Source organism: Hibiscus syriacus, unplaced genomic scaffold, assembly GCF_006381635.1.
Source record: "Hibiscus syriacus cultivar Baekdansim isolate YM2019G1 unplaced genomic scaffold, ASM638163v2 tig00111467_pilon, whole genome shotgun sequence".
Classification (NCBI taxonomy): Eukaryota; Viridiplantae; Streptophyta; class Magnoliopsida; order Malvales; family Malvaceae; genus Hibiscus; species Hibiscus syriacus.
In genome coordinates this window covers 602350-624906 of record NW_024063100.1, presented here as the reverse complement: position 1 = coordinate 624906, position 22557 = coordinate 602350, and the positions used below count along the sequence as shown (strand labels likewise).

General features: G+C 33.7%; 1 protein-coding gene across 1 annotated transcript; it reads left to right on the top strand.

The window, feature by feature from the left end:
- Positions 1-5360: 5360 nt before the first annotated feature.
- Positions 5361-8677, top strand: LOC120163628. Its single transcript, XM_039173516.1, has 9 exons — positions 5361-5782; positions 6076-6301; positions 6833-6966; positions 7056-7195; positions 7310-7398; positions 7500-7706; positions 7796-8026; positions 8153-8254; positions 8459-8677. The coding sequence occupies exons 1-9, from the start codon at positions 5361-5363 to the stop codon at positions 8675-8677; spliced, it is 1770 nt and encodes a 589-aa protein (XP_039029447.1).
- Positions 8678-22557: the final 13880 nt, after the last annotated feature.

The window sequence follows — 22557 nt, the reverse complement described above, 5'->3', positions numbered from 1 at the left end:
GGAATTTTAGTAAAGAAAAATTAGAAAGGGTTAAAGCCGATAAGGAATCGGAATTTCGAATCGAATTGGAATGTTATAAAAATTTGAAGGATGTTATAAAATGGTTGGAAATATTATTGTAATATTTTAGATCAGAGAAAGTTGGTCTGGAAATGTGCAAATTTTCAGATTTAACCGAAACAGTGGAATTTAGTGACTAAAACGCAAGTTTTGAAAATTTTAGGGCATTTTCGTAGGTCAAAGTCAAATTAAATTATATTTGACTTTGTAATATCAGATGGTTTATGGTGATTTTGGAGATTCATTAAGGGTGATTTGGTCTTATCCCAATTAAATGAATTTTATATTCATTTAAAGTGAGATATTATGTTAATTAAGATGAAATGCACTCAAAATGTCATCTAAATTTGCTTTCTTCTTCTTCAAACCAGACGTGGGTTTCTTCAAAGGGTGAGAAATCTTCAACTCATTTTTTCAAGCAATTTCTTTAGGATTATGAGTATGATAAAAATAGAAAATGATTATTTGCGAAAAACGCTATCATTTGATATCAATATTGCATGATAATCTTGCTTGATTCAAATATCCCCAAATCTGGAAATTTGGGTTTATACTATGGTTGTTAACTTGATGATGATTATTGATGATTTTGAGGTTGTAAGAATTGATGAAGAACATAACGATGAGGTTAAAGAAAAACAGTGTAGATTTTGGGAATTACAGTAGGTTCTAAAATTCACCAGAAAATATATAAAAATAATTTGGAGGTTATTTTTATATATTGTGTTCACATATGAATCTAGTTTCGTTTAAAAGAAACGGGATCAATTTCAAGTTGTATACAAATAGATATGAATTGTTAACTGAGGAAAGTTCAGAAAAGTCGGACAGCAGAATTCTGTAACAAAACAGATTCTGTTGGTGAACTTTGAAAATTCACCATAAATTGTATAGAATGAATTAGAATGCTTTATTTATATGGATAGATTCGTATTCGAGTCTAGTTTTCAATGAAAAAAACGGAATTAAATTCCAGTGTGTGTATCAATACAGTTTAATGATTCTTTAAAGGTAGTACGAGTTGTCTGAATTCTGGGAAATTGATGGGTTATTGTGTAAGTGTTATATAATTGATGTACTATGCTGGAATTGTTGTTTGAGAATTGAAATGAGTGTTAAATGTGAAATTGATTATTTTGGGAAGATTGAAATGATTGGTGATTTAAGTACAACAATTGCATAGTTGGGATACGCAAATGTATTTATGCTTTTGTAAAAGCATTTGAATGAAAATAATTTCAATGTTGGAATTATTGGTATTAAGAATTTAAGTGGTAAAATGGTGAAGGACCATTTTGAGTAAATTGGAAAAGTGGGTTCCAATGTTAAAGGAATTAATAAGTACTGAATTATTTGGTGGAAATGAGTTTGAAGTATGCTATGGAATTATTTTGGGATATGGTTATGTAGTACAATACTAACATATGTATTGTTATAAATTTGTGATTTATACAGATCATGGTTGATTTGCAGTTGAAGCAAGTCAAGTATAAAAAGGGTATATTGTGGACAATAGTGAGGCTCATATATTTTGAAAGACATAAAGTGTCAAGGTGAGTGCAATACATGCATGAAATTATACATGGATGTTCTATACATCATAAGGAAGACTTGCGATAAGTCGACCTTGTTTATATCGGCATGATTTTATATTATTTTTATAAATTGACATTGAGATGTCAGAGTATGAAATTAAAATGCATTGATCATGAATGAAAAATGTGATATTTTACCATGAATGTTTTCGGGTATGAACTGCCCAATGTTAAATTTGATAATATACTTTGCCATGGATGGATCGAATAAAATAGACTATATGCCCAAGTAAGTCATTGAGAGACAGGGTATAGTTGGCATGCCATAGAGTATAGCAGCTGCAGGTTTATAATACACTTCGGTGTATATGGTGGACACGACCTTATGTGTAATACACTTCGGTGTATATGGTGGGTACGACCTTATGTGTAATACACTTCGGTGTATATGGTGGGCACGGCCTTATGTGTAATACACTTCGGTGTATATGGTGGGCACGACCTTATGTGTAGCACTACGGTGCAAATATTACTCGAATACCCAGGGTCCTCAGGGTTGTATATTGGGCTATAGGCTATGGTTTATGGTTTATTGCTTAATAAATGGTAAGCATACAAATAAGCTTATGAGCTTTTTGGAATAATGGCAAGTATATGGGTAAAATAAGCTTACGAGCTTATGGGATAAATGGTAAGGGATTTTATATTATTTTGATCATGGTAAAATGATTTTATGGAAACTCAATTTTTGACATTGATAATGATGCATGAATTGTATTGCACTGTTAAATGTTTTAATTGCCTCACTAAGTTTATACTTAGCGTGTGATGATTTTTCACGCGTAGGTAAAAAGCAAAGAATAAGAATAAAGAGTTCAGAATGACATCAAGCATCGAGAGGTATATTTCAATATCAGTAAGACATCCTATTGTGAAATTTGATTTTAGATAGTGGCATGTAATTTGAAAATGTTCAATTTATTTGTTTAATTAATTTTGGAAATTTTTATAGTGATGAAAGGTGAATTTTTATGAATTTATATGTAAATTTTCGGAAGTTACTGTTCACTGTTCACTATTCGGGTACTATTCACTATTCATAATTAAAAATATTTTGAATTAAATTGGTTACAACGAAACGTAATTTTTATGATATGATAATTTTATAATATCATTTAATATTTTAAGAAAATAAATTTTAAATTGCTTTCGAATCGTAAAATGGTTTTTAGAAATACGAGTGACATCCGTAATCTGTATATGTATAAATATACGGGTTACGGGTATTACAATCTCGTATATGTCCCGAAGGACCACTCCTTAAGAATCACATATATATTTCAAAGGATCAAATATGTGACCCGAAGAACCACATATATGTTCCAAAGGATTACATATATATCCCGAAGGACCATATAGAACTCTGTACTCTTTTATGTCCCGAAGGACTTCTTGTATGTCCAGAGGACCACTCCTTAAGAATCACATATATATTCCAAATGACCAACTATGTGTCCCGAAGAATCGCATGTATGTTCCAAAGGATTACATATATATATCCCGAAGAACCACATAGAACCCTCGACTATTGGCATGCCAATTATACTCTAAGCTCTCATATCACATACTATGGGCTTCACCATTTATTTCTGTTCACATCACTTGTATCATTCTCGTATGATCTAATAGATCATTGTGTAACATACTTATATGATCTCATAGATCCTTGTATAACAATATTGTCATATAACCCATATCACATAGGTTCATTTCATGTAACATATATCACATGTGTATGTAATCACATAGATCGTATCATATAGCTTATATCATTTCTCATGTGTTCATGTAAACAAGTATGTCATATCTTGTTCATATATTCATCACATAGCACATAGAATAACATATAAACTTATACATGTATTCATGTAGATCATGTCACATATAATAACATAGGATACATATACCCATTTTCATGTACTCATGCATATATAAGAGTCACATCAATCATAAATCAAATAACATTTTAGGAGTCATTTCTTACCATAGTAACTCTGTCACTAGCTCATCACAAGCCAATGTTTGTTCGATAACATAAATACAATTAAATTTGCACTCACCTTGACACTTTATATATCCAAAAGATGTTCCTCACTATAATCCACAACAATCCTTTTATACTTGACTTGTCTTAGTCAGAAATCAATCACAATCTGCACATTTCATAATTTCATAACGATATATATATATATATGTTAGTATTGTACTAACACAAAAATATCCCAAAAAAAAAAATCCATAATATACTTGAAACTCATTTTCTATCAAAATACTTAACACTTAATAATTTCTTTTAATATTGGCACCAACTTTTCCAATTTACAAAAAATGACCATTCGTCATTTTATCTCTTAAATTTTAAATACCAAAAATTCCAATACTGAAATTATTACCAACCTAGTACTTTTATAAAGGTACAATTATATTTAAGCACCCCAACTATGTGAATGTTACACTTAAATCACCAATCTTTTCAAACTTCCAAAATGGTCATATTTCCCATCTAAATGCTCATTTCAATCCCAAAACAACAATTTCTAGCATAGTACATTAACTATTAGACAATTATACAACCATTTACAACTTTTCTAAAAATATTGAATTGGTCCCCTAACTTTAAAAAATTATAGAATGGTCCCTAAATTTTATAAGACTTGTAGAATACTTCCTACATAATTTCCAGACCTTATATAATTTTTCCATAATTTTTCTCACTCAAATACATCATGTCTGAATTTTCAAAGAATAATTTCTAGAAAGATTGAACATGTTTTAACCATTAATCAAGCTTGAAAATGAATCTAAAATCTCTAAATCATCAAGATTTATCATCAATTTCATGAATAACTCTTACATTTGAGATCTTTGAAATCCAACAAAATCAGAAAGAAATATTGGTACCAAATGACAACATTTTTCGCGTAGATCACTTTCCTATTTCACGACATAACTCGAATTCCAAAAGAATTGGCTCAAAAATTGAAAACAAAATGTTTTCTTACCTTTGGGAGAACTCACGTCTTTGCTACTGGAAGATGAAGAAATTCATATGATATTTCTTCTTCTTTCATAATTAATAATGAATAAAAAATTCATTAAATGTTAAATTAACACTTTACCCTTTAAATCAAAATATCTATACTAACTTACCCTTAATGAACTTGATAATTACATTAATACCAAGCCACAACAACCTTATCATCTTCCAAAGTCAAAGATGAACAAAATATTTTTCCATTTTGCCCTTGAAATTTCGAAAACTTACAATTTTGTCACTTTAATCCAACAGTCCAAATTAAACATGGAATTAAACCATTAAATATTATTTTTCAACATTTTAAAAATATGAAAATAATATATTTATTTTCTTATTTTCGTGACCAATTTGTAACTTTTTAAAATTACCATTTTTAGTCCCTAAACTTTTCAAAGTTTATATTTTGGTCACCAAACTTTACAAATTTATAATTTGATCACTCATTAAATCTATTTATGGAATAAAATTCTTTTTTGGGAAAATTACCACTTAATTCCTTGAACTTTTCCAACTTTTTCTAAATTACACACAAAGTTTCAAAATCTTACAATTTGGTCCCTAACTTGATTCTTGGGATGTTACAGTTGGCGTCGTGGTTACTTTCTACTATTAGTCCACATCTTTTGTCTCAATTTGTTAGTGCTGAGACAACAACATCTATCTGGGCTATGGTGTTGCAATACTTTGCCACTCGATCTTCGACCTCGGTGATGAGCTTGCGTTATAAACTTCAGTTTCTCAAGAAGGGAGAAGATATTATGCGTGTGTACATTGCCAAGGTTAAAGAAGTTTGTGATGCCTTGGCTTCATGTAGAAGTTTGATTCCTCTGGTAGGGCATATTACTAGTATTTTGAAGGGTTTACTGCGTGAGTGTCAGCCTTTTATGGCTGTTATTACATCAAGTGATGACATGTTGCCTTTGGATAAGGTATGCACCATGCTTATAGATGTAGAAACACAGATTACTGGGTTTGCTGCTCAAGAAGAAATTGTAGTGGCTACAACTCACCTTACTCATGGATCTGGTCCTGGTGACTTCTCTAAATGTTCATATTCAAACTATGATAAATATCGTATGTCAACTGCTTGGTAAGGTGGCAGGTCTGGTGGTTGAGCAGGTCGAGGAAGTGGCCGGCCATGTATTCAGTGTCAATTGTGTGGCAAGCTTGGCACTTAGTTGATCGCTGTTGGCATTGCTATGATGAAGATTTCCAGATTGCTAGTGGCCTTCAGTCGTGATATGTTGAAGAATCTACTCAAGCCAACACAACTGCATATGATAAGTGCAGTTGCATGTGTTGTTCGAAGGGTTCTCGACTTCATGCTTCGACTGGTGCAGATTCTTCAATGTCTGAGTAGGATCAATGGGTTGTTGACTCTAGTGATGTGCATCATGTCACTCCTGATGCTGATATTATAACCCACTGTACTGGTCGTAGTGGTCCAGGTAAGCTGGTTGTGGGTGATGGTGTTTCATTAGCTGTTGATTTGGTTGGTAATACGACCATGCAGTTTTCTTCTAGAATGTTGTTAGTCAATGATTTGCTTCATGTGCCTGGTATAACTCAGAATTTACTTTCTGTATCCAAGTTTGCTAGGGACATCAACGTGATATTTGAGTTCCATGCTTAAGGTTGCTATGTTCATGATGTTGTTACTAGAGAGATGCTTTTTCAAGGACGTATGCAAGAAGGACTTTATGTGTTTCCTAATAATACTACTTCAAGTGTTTGTAAAAAAAACCTGTGTAAATTCTGTTGTGGCTAATGATGTTTACAATATTTGGCATAGAAGGCTATGTCATGCAACATATGATACAGTTGCTACTGTATGTCAAATTCTTGATGTACGTATTACTAAAGATGTAAATAAAATTTGTGAGGCTTGTTGCATTGGTAAAAACCATAAACTGCCTTTCTTCCACTCTAATTTTGTCTATACTGAACCCTTTCAACTCGTTTATACTGATATATGGGGGCTATCTTATGTAGCTTCTAATGGATTTTACTATTATTTGTCATTTGTTGATGCCTAATCGAGGCATACTTGGGTTTATTTTTTGAAAGCCAAGTCACAGACAGTGAATACATTTAAGTTGTTTCTGCATATGGTTTCTACTCAGTTTTATTGTCTATAAAGGCTGTGCAAAGTGATTGGGGTGGGGAGTATCGCAACCTCTCGTCTGTTTTGTTGACAATGTTGCTTTGCCCTCACATGTCTGAGCAGAATAGTGTAGTAGAAAGGAATCATCGACACATCATTGAACTTGCTTGGTATTGCTAGCTCAGGATGCTATGCCTTTACGTTATTGGTATTATGCGACTGTTACTATAGTGTTTCTCGTTAATAGACTTCCTACCAGGGTCTTGAATGGACTATCACCTCACAAGAAGTTGTGGGGGAAGAAACTAGAGTATGAGTTCATGAAGGTCTTTGAGTGCAAGTGTTTTCCTCACTTGAGAATGTTTCAGCAGCACAAACATGATTTTCGGTCTCAACTATGTACCTTTTTAGGTTACAACCCTCAACACAAAGGATATATGTGCCTAGCAACCAATGACAAGAAATATGTTTCTAGATATGTAATTTTTGATGAGTTTGCTTTTCCATTTGTAGGGATTTTTAGTTCAAGTAAGGCTACTGTGCCTTGTAAACAGAAATCTACAACAATTAAACTTATAACCGTATGCGACAGTTTCAAACCGGTAGGACATGTGTAGTACAAGAGATTTGTTATACTGGTGAAATGGACCAGGCCACTTTGGTTGAGGGTGTTGCTCATCTGAAAGCAAAAATTCAATAAGAGATAGTTGATGTAAATACATATAGTGTTGATGGAGGTTCGGGTGATATGGGTCAGACCACTATAGATATGGGTGATACTTCTCTAGGAGCTGCAGTTCAACAAGAACAAGGTGGTGCAACTTCCGTCAATGCAGCTGAGGATGATGATCTAGTGGGTCGAGTGCAGCCTGTGGCTGTGTCTGATTTCTTTCACAATGTTGCTCCTCCAGTACAAATCACTGCTACATGGGGTGGTAGTGACGAATGTTGTTGAGTTGACATTTGATGATGACAAGAAGTAAATGTTGTATATTTAAGCCTAAGTTGTATTTGGCTAGCTATGATGATATGGAACCTGTGAATGTATATGAGGCACTTCAGCCTTCTCATTGGAGAGTTGCAGTGCACGTAGAATTTGAAGCTTTACGAAAGAATGGTACATGGATTCTTTTGAAGCTTCCTGAAGGGCGGTCAGTGGTTGGATGTAAATGGCTTTTTAAGTTGAAAAAGAACCCTGATGGCTCGATCAACAGATATAAAGCTAGATTGGTAGCTAAAGGGTTCTCGTAAGTGCCGGGAAATGATTTTCGTGAGACATTTAGGACTTTTGTTAACTTTGCAACATTGAATGTTGTTCTTTCATTGGCTGTAACGAATGGTTGACAACTGCGACAGGTGTACATGAATAATTCATTTTTGCATGGTGATATTCATGATGAGGTTTTCATGCAACAACCACATGGGTTCGAACAAGTAGCTGCTGATGGTAGTCCTTTGGTGCGTAAGTTACAGAAGGTGTTGTATGGTTTACGTCAATCCCCTCAAAACTGGCATGACAAACTTAAAAGTTTTCTAGTTAGAATTGGTTTTAAAGAATCTTCAGCAAACACATCCTTGTTTGTTCGTTGGGCAGATGGTCAGTGTGTTTATATACTTGTATATGTTGATGACATAGTGTTGACTGGGGATTCCAAAGTGTAGATTGAGGAAGTAGTGAGGTTGCTTGGGAGTGAGTTTGCCTTAACAGACCTTGGTGATCCATATTATTTTTTGGGCATAGAAGTTAAGCGTTATGGAAGTTCATTGATTCTTAGCCAACATAAGTTTATTTTAGAGCTATTAATGAAGACTACGATGAGTACTGCCAATTCTACCTCTACACCTATGATTATATCCGCTAAGTTGAATCAAGGTGCATGATTGTTACTTCAGAATGCACAAAGTATCGAAGTATTGTAGGTGCATTATTATATGCATGTCATACTCGTCCAGACATTGCATTTAGCGTTAATAAGGTTGCTCAGTAAATGCATGCTCCAAGGCAAGAACATCTTGTTGCTATTAAAAGGATCTTGAAGAACTTGGTAGGGACGATTAATCATGGTTTGGTCATAGCACCTGCAGTGGCAGGATTCAATGTTATAGCATTTGCTGATGCTGATTGGGCTGCAAACACTGATGATCGCAAGTCTATTTCTGGTAATTGTGTGTTTGTAGGTGATAATCTAGTTATGTGGAATTTTAAGAAGCAAAAGTCAGTTTCTAGATCCACTATAGAGGCTGAGTACAGGAGTGTTGCTGACGTTACTACTGAAACACCATGGGTGAGTGGTCTTTTGTCTGATTTGGGTGTTGCAAGGCAGAAAGTACCAATTGTTTGGTGTGATAACAGCAGTGCTGTTGCCATGACAGCTAATCATGTCTATCATGCAAAGAGTAAGCATGTAGAGCTTGATGTTCACTTTGTTCGTGAGAAGGTTGCATTGAAACAAGTGGTGGTGAATTATGTGCCAGGTAGCCATCAAGTTGCTGATGGTTTCAAAAAACCTCTGGCTACAACTCAGTTTGAAGTGTTTAAAGCCAGAGTGAATGTTCAGTCTTTTCTCGGGGAGAAAGAAAAAGTAGAGAGAATTTTGAATGATAAAGACATTGCTGACGTGTATAGGTAGTTATGCAGTTAGGAAGTTGTATATCTGTTATTAGTAGTTGATAGAAGCCTTAGATTGCTGTGTAATTCTTGTATAAAAACAATGCTATAGACCAGTAAATAATATGCCTCTTGATATACATTCTTGAAATGTAATTGTTATTCTAACAACTTCTAATGGTTAATGGATACTTGTCTTGCTTTTCGGAGCTGATTAAAAAAGTTCTCTAGACACTCCTTTTCCTTTTCCGTTGTCCTGATTGAACCTCGGCTAAATTGACATATGAGGGGTTTTAACCCCAATTACATTTTAAAAAATGATTACACAATGCACAATTTAAAAGTATCATGCCGATAAATATAGAAATCCTAAAATAAAAAAATTATAAAAAAAATAAAATAGTCATGAAAGTGAATCAGGCTAAAACGAAAAGATCAAATAAAAGGGTAAGGAAATCATAGTAAAAAGAAAACAAGTTGTTGCATTAATCCACTTTTGTTAATGTGTTTATTTCATTATTCAACAAATCAATATGATTTTAGCATTATTATTGATAAGATATAGTGACATCCTACACCATTTTGTATAAATTAACAACAGTAAGTACAAATGAAGTCATCAACTCCAGAACATTTTCCTTTAGCTCCATCCCCAAACTTATTAGCACAATCTTGCATGCAAAGGTCGACATAGCAATGTGTTCCACCCGAACTTATATTTACATGACATGATTTTCCAGCTACTTATTTTCCTATATGAATTCAAATTTCATCAATGTTAAATGCATATTATGCATTTTAACAGAAATAAAAAAAGTTTAATATTACGAAAAACATAAAATTTCATGTCAGAGATGTAAACTTTTACGAAAGTATATAAAAAAAATTAGAGAAAATAGAATTACTATAATTTTAGGGAATACATAATTATAATATTAATAAAAAATATAAATAAAATATCTAAACTGTAAGTGAAAATTTAAAAAAAAATTACAAAAAAGTACGAACACTCTCAATATCTACTCAATTCATTCTTGGTCGTAATGCTATCCCTTTTTTGCATAGTGTATATAATAAACATATAACCAAAATCTCTTAATAAAATATATATTTTTAAAAAAAGGATACATTGTATGTAGATTGAATGTTAGAAGCTAATAAAAAAAGAAAATAAATTGATTTTTTTACCTGCAGAAAAAAAGATGAACCAACATGGAAATGACGTAGACGGGAAACTCTTCATCTTTTCTTTCTTTTCCTTTTATCTTTGGCTTTATTAAAAATGGTACCTCAACATGCAAATTCTCTTGAATTTATAAGTGGCTAAGTGGACAAGTTATGGAGAATTAATCTTTAAATATTCTAAATTTTTTTATTTGTTTTCTTTTTCGCATGAAAGATTGTTTTCATATTATTATTATCATATACGAGAAATTGCAAGAGATTTCAAAAGTGTCGTTAATTTTTTCCTCACTAAATAAAGATTATTTACAACTTTTTCATTAATTTAAGAGTTGGTTATATTAAATATCTTCAAATTATGGCTCATTTTAAATTAATTGTAACAAACAAAATTTGGTTGAGAAGTTTAATCTAAAGTAATCAGATTTTAGGGAATAATCATTGTATATACTTAGGACTCATTTGAAAGAAATCCAAAGTTTGGAGGATTAAGTTATACTTTTATAAAATTTGGAGCCACATTTGTGAATCTCAGTTTTTTTGGACTACATTCTAGTTTACCCAATTTTATTTGAAACATAAACCCTTCCTGTCCCTACTCTTGCTACCGTTTATCAAAATTGAAATGAATTTAGTTAATTTTAGGTTTCATTTATTTTAATTACTTTCGTTTGTAGGGCATTTAAAGGATAATTAAATTTGGAATTAAACTATGATTTATTTGAGGATTTCATATTGTTAATAGAGACCAAACATTTCTTATTCTGCAGTTTGCTAGGGAATTAAGTGTGGAATAAAGTTAATTTAATAGAACGAATGGGGTGGTTTCAAGTGGTAAGTAGTTGATATCGCTTAAGCATATCTTGAGTTCAAGTCATTGTGTATGTCGAAAATCACATTTTAGAGAAGATATAAATAGAAAATATAATGAAAATATATAATATATATATGAAAACTTAAAATTTACAAAGAGTACGAACAATTTCAGTATCCACTCAATTCATTCTTGGTCGTAATGACATCCTTTTTTTGCATATAATAAACATATAACCATCAAATATATATGGAAGACGTGTGGTTGAGAGTAGTGACCTTATTCGTAGATAGCTTACCACCAAAGTTGCATTGGAAGGGACTATGACAGGTATTCAGAAGGCAAGGCAAAGTTATTAGGGTGTTCATTGCAAGTAACAGAGAAAAAGGGGTAAGAGGTTTGCCTTTGTACGTACTGGTAGTAGGGATAAAGCACTGAGAATGATTGGAAGGCTTAGTAGCCTGAAGATCAATAATGGTAGAATATCGTTGGAGTGTGCGAAGCACGTTAAAAGACCTATAGCTGGGAACAAGCAGGCCACCGAGGAGAAGTGGGTACCGAAGAAGGTTGGGCCTACATCGCTTGCTAGGGAAAATGGGGAATCTTCTGATCAAAGTTGCCTGAGATGAGAAGGATAATTGGTTATGCTGAAGATGAAGATGTTTAGAAGTTGAGGAAGTGTCTAGCTGGGCAATGTCCTCTGTGTACAGTGTAAGAAGTATAGGGTTGAGATTACAAGTTTGGGATTTAGGGGAGATAAGACCTCCAGTGGTCGTACTTGTTGGAAAAATCGTTAATATGATAATAATATAGAGAATACAATAATGATAAATAATTATTCAAATATCATTATAAAATTAAAGGTAATCAACGAGTTTATCATGTCTTAGAATTGTTAGAAATATAACAATATGATACTATAATCATACCTGAGAAGATAAAACAAATAAGATTAAACTTATTAAGAAAATAAAATAAAATTAATAGAAAAAAACTCTTTTCTTGATTAATCTTTTGATCAGAAACAGTTGAGGCATATCGCTATACAATTTTTTTAATACATATTTTCGGTCACTCCTTGGATGCTCGAGATCGTTGGTCGTCTGTCTCTCAAGATACAACAACTAGATGATCAACTATAGTAGCACAACAATAAAGATCATGAGAACTATCCTTGCCTTCGACTATCATCGAAAAACTAAGGAGAGAAAATATTTTTCATAAAAGTAAAAGTTCTTGAATTCTTAATGTAAAAACTTGTTCTAAAATTGTGATTAATCTAGCATGTTAACTCAATATTTATCGGAGATTTTAAAGAGATTTACTTCAATTATATATCTTTTAATCTTCAAATTTAAACAAATAATAATATCTTTTAATTTGAAATATTCAAAAGATATAAACTCCTTTACTATTTAAACTTAAATAAATATTATTTTAATTTAAAATATTCAAAATATAATTGTGTTTAATTTTCAAAGTTAAATAGATATTTTAATTTAACATATTAAAAAAATAATTATCCTACAAATGTTTAAATTAAAAATATTTTACAATATTCAAAAGAAACATGAATCAATCAATAAAATTCACTATTTTTCCAACCGTACTTGGAGATCTTTGCGGAAATTAAACCATGGTCAGTGTCTCTAAATCAAGTGGAAAGGGCTACCTGGTTAGAGTTTTCTAGAGTTCCTCATCACTGTTGGAATGACATTACGTTGAAGAGGTTGGTTGCCTTATGGGGAAGATTTGAAGCGTTTGGAGAGAACATTGATCACAAGTTGGATTGCGAGAAGATCACAATTCTTGTATCGACAAATCAGAGGTTGTGGATCAATGAGGTAGTAGAGGTGATGGTTGGTAACATCAAGTATGAAGTCGGGGTTGTAGAACTTGGTTTCGAGGATAGCTTGGTTTCACTCGAAAGCTGTTGAAGCCCCGAGGTCGGTGTTGTCGAAGGAGGTTAAGGAGAACGGAAGGGCTCTGATTGCGACTCATCAAACAAGCATTCCGATGAAACAACGCAGGTATTGTTTTCAGAAAAGTTTAGGGGTAAAAGTTTGTCGAAGGAGAAAGAAGCTGCAATTAATGAAACATGTATTGGGGATGATTCAAATGAAGCAATCAATGCTATATCTATTGAAAAGGAAAACAGTGTTCTCGATGAGCAGGTTGTGTCGGGGAACAATTGGTAGTTAGGAGTGGAAGAGTTTCAGGGGAGTGGGATGCGTGTAGAGCAAGATGATGATGATTCAGGGCATGGGCTATATGGTAACCGGATTGAGTTGGTAGATAAGGGTATGGACTTGCAGAAATTTCAACGAAAAATTCTTAACACTGAAATGGTAGACTCGGAAAACACGATTGTTGAGGCAGCTACATCAATGATCTTAGAGGAAGTTAGAAACATGGGGCTTCAGGTGCTTGAGGGTATCACCAGGTTCGCTTCTAAAGCCCATGCAGAAAAAAGCCTCCGTTGGGTTGAGCTGGTGGATAAAGCAGATAGCAATATCAAAGCTGTGTGGACACTAATTTTTGTCCACAGTATATATATATATATATTATATTTTTAATACATTTCTCTTTTTACAACCCAATCACCCACCTACTCCATCCATTTCACTACTCTCCATTTTTTCCACTACCTCCACTAACCCAAAAACAAACCCCATTTTATTTTTGCTTTTTAAGGGGGCTTTTAATATTTAAAGAGGGGGTTCTCATCATTTCAGGGGACGGGAGGAACAAATGGGAGGTTATTAGTCTTGGGTATTTCTATCCTTCTGTTGTTTTGTTTTTCTAGGTATTGAAAGAAGCTGTGCAGAAATTAGCAATTTTCTAGAGTGGATTTCGGCGTTGAAACGTGGACCAAAAATGTAGTTTTTCTTATTGTTAAGTCTACTGGAGGATTGAGAAAGATTGTATAGAAGACTTAGTGTTTATTGTTTGAACAAGAATGGAGCTCATAATCCGTTTTGGTTCAAGAACTATACACAGATTTGATTTTAAGCTTCGGTTTTCCGCCATTATATACAAGACGGTTCGGCTCTGGCCATGGTTTCCCTAGCTTTCTTTCTTCTCATTTCAGCCATTGATATCTTCTCTGCCATATCGTCCATGAAGCCGCTGCTTCTCGAAATCTCAGAGCCAGCTTCGATTGAGGGAGGCTTCACTTTCACAAAGGCATCTCCTCCCCAGATTATGGAGGCTGAAACTTTGGTTTTCTTCAAATGGCATTGGAAAGTTGTTGGAAATGCTTTCGTCGAGCAGTATTACCGCATTCTCTACAACTCTCCAGATTTGGCTCATAGATTCTATCATGATTCAAGTGTGATTAGCTGGCTGGATTCCAACGGTGTGATGGCATCAGTTACAACGTTATTGCCTCTAGATGTTTGTTTCTTTGGCTGGTTCTCAGGTTTTCCGCCCTTCATTTTAGAGTTCATTTTGAATCTATAGCATGTTATAAGTTCCCATAATCTGTTTGGTTCTGTATGCAGTGTACTTTTGCATCAATAAATGATCTTTCATTGGCTATTGTTGGGTTAAGGGTGATGTAATATAGTAGAACCTCGCTAAATGATCTCAGTTAATTGATAAAATTTCACAATCCCAACTTAGAACAGTGTATTAATCACCATTTTAAGAGGTTTGGTATTTATTCGAGCACCTTCGAAACGGTTTAGCCTTTTTATTATTATTATTTTATTTTTTCCTTTGATTTTATTATTTTATTTTGTTTTATTATTGGATTTATTTAATATTTATTTATTGTTATCTAATATTTTTGATATTTTTAGAAGAATTCTAACCAATCAATCAAAGGTAATTAATTCGAATCGAATGTTTTAAATTTGAATTTAAATTTCTAATTTACGCAATTAAAGACAATCGATAAATTAATTGGTACCGAAAGGACGGTTCAAGGGTGCCCGTAACCGACTCTCGAACTAGACACATTTCTGGTAAAAAACAGATCAGGTAAGATGTTGTCCGATCAACCTAAAATTATTTTTAAATTATCAGTGACGACTCTAATCAATATTTCAAGTCGTAACCCAATTCCGAACCAATGTTCACGACAAATATCAATGCTGAAGACAAAGAATCTCTTCATTCTAGTTTCGAGGAAGAACTTGATGGTAGAGACCTTTTCCGTGAAATACAAGCATCAGCCAGAGCTAGAAAAAGGAGAAAAAATACAAGTCAATGCTCGAGATCCAGAATAAATTCCTTTCGGTTATAGAGTGAAAAAGGAGAAATTGAGCTATTAAGAAGTGCAAATCGAAAAGGGAAAATGAAAAAGTGTAGAGATCGACGTTCAATCTTTATTAGACTCCGCTGTATCTAATAAAAGAAAAAATTTAATTCGAGAGGCCAAGAGAACATTGAATCTAGGGAAGATTAGAAGAAATCCACATTTAAGCAGAAGGTTGCAGGCTGAAGATATACTCATTTGGGTAAGTCGTGACTTTTCGGTGTGTGTGTTGGTTGGGGTTAATTTGTGCTTCATAGGTGTTTGTCAAAATGTTTTTGATAATGTGGAATGTAAGATTTTGAAGGATCAGTGGCAAGAGATCTGCTTAGGTCGTGAAGGATTGATTTATGTTTATTTCAAGAGATTATGCTTGTGTTGATCTCGGAAACAATAATTAAAATATTACGGGTGGGAGTTTTGTACTTGAGTTTGGTTTTTTTTCTCTTTCTTCTTCATGGTTGAGGGTAGTTTGGTTGGATCTTATCATTTTGGGCATAGCCACTCTCAGTCTCAAAATGTTCTCCTGACATGTTTGACGCGACTAATGGTTGTGTGGTCTGTAGTGTTGTTTAGAGTGCAAGAACTATTACGAGAAGAAACCAAATGCTTCAAGGTGAACTCGCCTATAGAGTTCTAAATTTCAGTTCGATTGCGGAAGAGGATTGGGGGTGTTTTAGGGTCTGGTTGTATAATGTGGGTTCCTCAAAACTTAGTGTTGAATCTCAGGTTTAGGTGGTTGTCACTATTTGTTCGCTCTTTTTAGAATTAGTAGGGTGATGAATCTTATCGTAGAATTTTAGCTGTTGGAGGTTTTAATGGAAGAGTTTGATTAATTGGATGAATCGTATAATACGGATGCTAAAAATGTTAAAGGTTCATTAGGGAATTCTTTTGAAGTTTCGTTATGGTTTTGGTTATCTTGGTCTTAACGAATCTAAGTATTGAAAATGCCCTTATGTTGTTGCAGCAGAGCACTTTTCATGCTCTGTACGTGACGATGCGTAGAGATGGTTGAAGTCTTGGCGAAAGATTGTAGCACGATATTTCATTTTTATAGTGCTAAAACAATGCATAAGTTTTGCACGTGTTAAAGTGGGGTTCTTATTTGTACAAGTTTTGGGGGCATGTGCTTAAGGTGGTGATGCTGTAATTGCTCAATGAGTCTGTGGTCAGGATGCTTTATGCCCAATTGTTTTTTCTTTCTCTGAATTAGAATGGAGGGTCTTGATATCCTGATGTTTAATGCTTTTGTTCTGTGAGAGACTTCAATCACCATGAAGATGGTGGATCATTTTGTACGTTGTTTTCCCCCCCTCTTCTCTTGTGCAAAAGAGGATGATGGTAAAGTTGTTACTGCTTTCATTGGAAGGTGCCGTGCTCTTCCAGGATCAATGGGCTCTTAAGTGTATGTGATTTTCTCATGTAGCTTGACAGAAGCAGCGCTCTTTGCCGTTCGGTTGGGTCTTCTTCTTCAAGATTTGAGCCCCTTTTCTCCTAGTATATTCGTTTAGATCTTGGTGATGGGTTTAGTTAAAACATGGTGGTAAGTGGTCTTATTTTGTGTAGGTTGAGTGTGACTTTGCTATATGTTGAATTTCTTTTTAATCGTTACTCAGTCTTTTTAGTTAATGTTTTGTCTCGGTAGCGGGGCTTTGAGTTGTAGGTTTTACCTAGTTGTGTTGTATTCTTTTTCCTTCATATATGTTTAGAGAGATTTTTAACGAAACACACAATTTAGGTTTTGATATTGTATAATTAAATTCTTAATAAAATAATATTTGCCCAGAAAAAAATATAACCAAAATCTTTCAATAATATATATATATATATATATTAAAAGAGGATATCTTATATGTAGGTAGAAGGCTAGAAGCTAATAATAGAAGAAAATAAATTGATTTTTTTACCTACAGAAAAAAGAATAACCAACATGAAAATGACGTATTTACTATAAACAAAATAAATTTTATATAAGAGATGTAATCTTTTACGAAAGTATATAAAATATTAAAAACTGTAATTACTATAGTTTCAAGGAAAACAAAATTACATAATCAATAAATAATACAAAGAAAATATGTAAACTATATGAAAATTTAAAATTTAAAAAAGTACTAGCACTCTCAGTATCCAATCTATTCATTCTTGGTCGTATTGCTACTTCCTTTTTTGCATAGTGTATAGAATAAATATATAACCAAAATCTTTCAATATATATATATAATATAAAAAGAGGATACCTTATATGTAGGTAGATGGCTAGAAGATGATAATAACAAAAGAAAATAAATTAATTTTTTTTACCTGCAGAAAAAAAAAGAAGAACTATCATGAAAATAGTGTGGACTCATAAACTCTTTTAAAAGTAATCTCAAATAATTACATTTTAAAATGAACTTTTTAAAAATATTTTTTACAGCACTTTTTAAATCAATTTTCAAAAGTAATACTAAATTGGATAGCGACCTTTAGTACTAGTTAAATTAAGGAACAAATATATCAGATGAAGGAATTAGGGGGACTGTTAGCTGTCTTATTTTCATCATAAAAAAACAAAGGCAAAGTTTGCTGCGTGAATTAGGAAGCAGAGAAAAAAAACCTTTGAACCTCCGCTCAACGGTTAGTCATCACCGTGGTTCAAGCAACCTACCAACGTTTGCAAGGCATCAATCAGAGAGGGGTTGGAGTTTAGGTGAAATTTGATGGCATGGTGTTTCTTTATTTTATCACGTTGATAATGCATAAACTATGCTGGTACTTTTGGAGTTCTTCAATGCTACACTTTTGATGGCATGTGAGATAGAATGGAAGGTGTCGAGACGGTTCACCCGACGAAAATAAGTGTTGTTGTTTTTTAAATGTCATCTCGAAAAAGTAAGTGTGTTTCTTCTAGCATAAGATAAAACATAAATTTGAGGAGTCGCCACCAATTATTTATGGAGGTGTGATTGGTCACCAAAATGCTTGGTTATTTTAATAAAATTTATAAAAAATATTATTAAAATAACACAAAAGGGTCTGCTTACCAGAAAATGAGTTCGGGAGTCGGTTACGTGTGGGGAATGATTAGCACCCTACAACGCCCAAAATTGATACCTTGGTTTATTAATTAATGTCTTTGCAGTAAAAATTTATAAATTTGAATTTAATTTAATTTAATTTATAATCCCTTCAATAAATATCAAGGGTATTATTTTACACCAATAAATCATTTAAAATAAATTCCTAATAAGTTAATAAAATATTTTATAATTTATTGTATAAAATAAAATAACCCAAACACACATAATAAATTTAATGATTAAATCAATAAAATATCAAAATTATAGGTTACTATTAATAAATACTTAATATGCAAAGTACTATAATACTAAATAATTCTAAAAATAATATTTAAAATTATTATTTTAAAACTAAAGGATTAAAATTGTAAAATATCAAAATTAAAAATCCTAATTCTAAATATCATGAAATCTAGGTATTATTTGTGTAATTTATTCCTAATTACTATTAGGATTAAAATATAAATTATTAAAATAATATGGACTAAATTTGATATTTATCCTAAATATATATAAAATATATGAGTAGTGACTAAAATAAAAATAAATAAAATACGAAGACAAAATTAAAAGATATAGAAACATGATTTCGGTGGCTATAATAGAAGATTACAGAATACAGGGACCACGTACATAATTTATCAATCCTGAAATTACACAGACACTCCTTCCCCAAAATGACGTAGTTTTGAGGATAGTATAAATAGGCCTTAAATGGTCATTTTCCCTTATTTTTCTTCATTTTCCTCTTTTGCTTCTCTCTCTAAGGAGAGAAAAGCTCTCCCTTCTCTCTAAATTCCCTCATCGGAGGGAAAGTCGGTCACCGGCCAGCCACCGCCCGACCCTATTCCGACAACCACCAATTACTATTTCAATCACTATTCCGGTCAATGATCACTATTCACGGTGGCCGAAAAATATAAAAATAGCTCAAAATATAGATCGAAACACCCTCTACCCGAATCCGAGTTTCTTTTTCGCTAAAAGCTACTCAATCGGACTAGATATGAGATTTTACCTTCAGTAAAATCACTTTTCCAATGACGTTTGGGCTTCGACGGAGGTAAGATCTCTTATCATTTCTTTTTGCTTTCGGCTTGTTTTGGTTGCTATGTGGTGTTCTCTCCGTCTTTCTCTATGTTTGCGCTATGTCCTCCCTTTCTCTTGCAGGTTCAGCTTTTTTATAGGCCTCGGACAATCGTTCATTTTGGTGAATCACCGGATCTACGATGGCGACTCACCATAGGGAGCGAGGTGTGTGGTTCTCTTTCACATTCTGGATTCTTCTGGTGAGATCTGATGGTGACAGCGGCGGTGGTGAGGTGTCACTAGAGGCTGAAGTTGCTAGGGTTGGACTTGTAAACGGGCCTTCGTATTTTTTTGTAATTGGGCCTTTATTTTTATTGTATTATTTGTAATAATAATAATATATAATAATAATAATATATAAAAATACGGGACAAAAATGACGTGTTGACAGCTGCCCCTCTTTGCTCATTTTTCTGTTAACAAGAATAGAGCAAAGATAAAAAGACAAGCAATTTTCGTCCAGTAGACTTCATACTTTGATGGGAAATTCGTTCCACTACTCTTCCGTGGAGATCGAAATTTGATCTGTTCTTGCTTCACTACTCTTTTTGTGAAGGCTATGATGGCTTTGCTTCACTATTTTTCGTGGAGGCTAAGATGGCTTTGCTTCAGTACTCTTCTGTGGAGGCTAAGATGACTTTGCTTCACTACTCTTCCGTGGAGGCTAAGATGACTTTGCTTCATACTCTTCCGTTGAGGCTAAGATTGCTTTGCTTCACTACTCTTTCGTGGAGGCTAAGATGACCTTTCTTCACTACTCTTCCGGGAAGGCTAAGATGGCTTTGCTTCACTACTCTTCCGTGGAGGCTAAGATGGATTTGCTTCACTACTCTTCCGTGGAGGCTAAGATGGATTTGCTTCACTACTTTGCTGTGGAGGCTAAGATGACTTTGCTTCACTACTCTTCTGTGGAGGCTAAGATGACTTTGCTTCACTACTCTTACGTGGAGGCTAACATGACTTTGCTTCACTACTCTTCCGTGGAGGCTAAGATGGATTTGCTTCACTACTCTGCTGTGGAGGCTAAGATGACTTTGCTTCACTACTCTTCTGTGGAAGCTAAGATGACTTTGCTTCACCACTCTTACGTGGAGGCTAACATGACTTTGCTTCACTACTCTTCCGTGGAGGCTACGATGACTTTGCTTCACTACTCTTCCGTGGAGGCTAAGATGACTTTGCTTCACTACTCTTCTGTGGAGGCTAAGATTACTTTGCTTCACTGCTATTCCGTTGAGGCTAAATTTGAAATAAGAAGAATCTGTTCCACTACTCTTCCGTGAAGATCAGACTCGAGGTTGATTTGCTTCCACTACTCTTCCGTGAAGACCAAATCTGACCTAATTTACTTCATTGCTGATTCATGAATATCAAATTAAAAAGATTGATTTCTCTTTAAAAGAAAATCAAGTATTAATTCCTCTGGGGAGTCAGAAATAATAAAGGTTGACTTCTCTTCACGAGGAAGTTAAAATTTGACTCTACTGGGGAGTCAGGAATAACAAATGTTGACTTTTCTTCACGAGGGAGTCAAAGATTGACTCTATTGAGGAGTCAAAAATAACAAATATTAACTTCTCTTCACGAGGAAGTCAAAGATTGACTCTACTGAGGAGTCAGAAATAACAAATGTTGACTTCTCTTCACGAGGAAGTCAAGGATTGACTCTATTGAAGAGTCAAAAATAATAAAGGTTGACTTCTCTTTAAGAGGAAGTTAAAGATTGACTCTACTAGGGAGTCACAAATAATAAATTTTGACTTCTCTTCACGAGAAATCAAGGATTGACTCTACTGGGGAGTCAGAAATAACAAAGGTTGACTTCTCTTCACGAGGAAGTCAAGGATTGACTCTACTGGGAGTCAGAAATAACAAAGGTTGACTTCTCTTCACGAGAAAGTCAAGGATTGATTCTAGGACACAAGATTAAGTTTCCTAAAAACATGTTCCCATAAAGCTACGATTGGAATTCTAGGGAAACTATCATAATAAAGACAAAAATTTCTCCAAACATAAAAATGTATCATGCATGTATGAAATGATGTATGATGCAATGACATGTATTATGAATGTTTTTTTATCTGTGAAGGGACGACTGCCAAAAGCAATTTTCATTAACGTGCACTCTTGCAAGTTTTGAGCTGTGTTATTTCCTTCTTCCCCCAACAAATTCAGATCTCCAACAACGTTCTTTGTACTACATCGTGTTGAGATGTTTATCAATAGCCATCGTTCAATCTTAGTTGGATCCACTAGTTTCTTGTTGTAAAAATTTCGGCTCCTCCTTCATGGAAAGAAATCTTCATGATTTCTTACTTCAACCTTGAAGTTTTGGAACATCTTTGGTCAACAAATGGAAACACCATATGCTCATAACATTGGTTCAACACCATAATCACTGGTTTGTAGAACATTTGACAGCACATTCATCATTTCCTGTGGCTTTTCCCTAGATTTTTCAACCAGGGAAACTCTTTATATAGTGTTCAGAGCTATGGTATGGCATTACAAGGACACCAAAGAACAAAGCTTAGTGGAAATACAAGTGGGATGCTTTAGCTTGTCAGCATCAATATGGGTGAAATCACCAGAATAATGCAACAATATGATGGACAAAATGATCATATATGGTCATTTCCAATGTCACTATTTCACCATTTTCATTCTCCATACCTTTATGTATCATTGGAAATATTTGTTCAAATCAATGATATTTCTGAATGATGATATGGGCTTTCACCATAC

Bases quoted from the DNA above. Each gene is read 5' to 3' on its own strand.
- LOC120163628 (XM_039173516.1), top strand. From the start codon at position 5,361: ATGGTGTTGCAATACTTTGCCACTCGATCTTCGACCTCGGTGATGAGC. The intron at 5,783-6,075 runs GTAAGGTGGCAG...TGTTGACTCTAG, and splicing joins TATCGTATGTCAACTGCTTG to TGATGTGCATCATGTCACTC. The intron at 6,967-7,055 runs GTATTGCTAGCT...ACTTCCTACCAG, and splicing joins CACATCATTGAACTTGCTTG to GGTCTTGAATGGACTATCAC.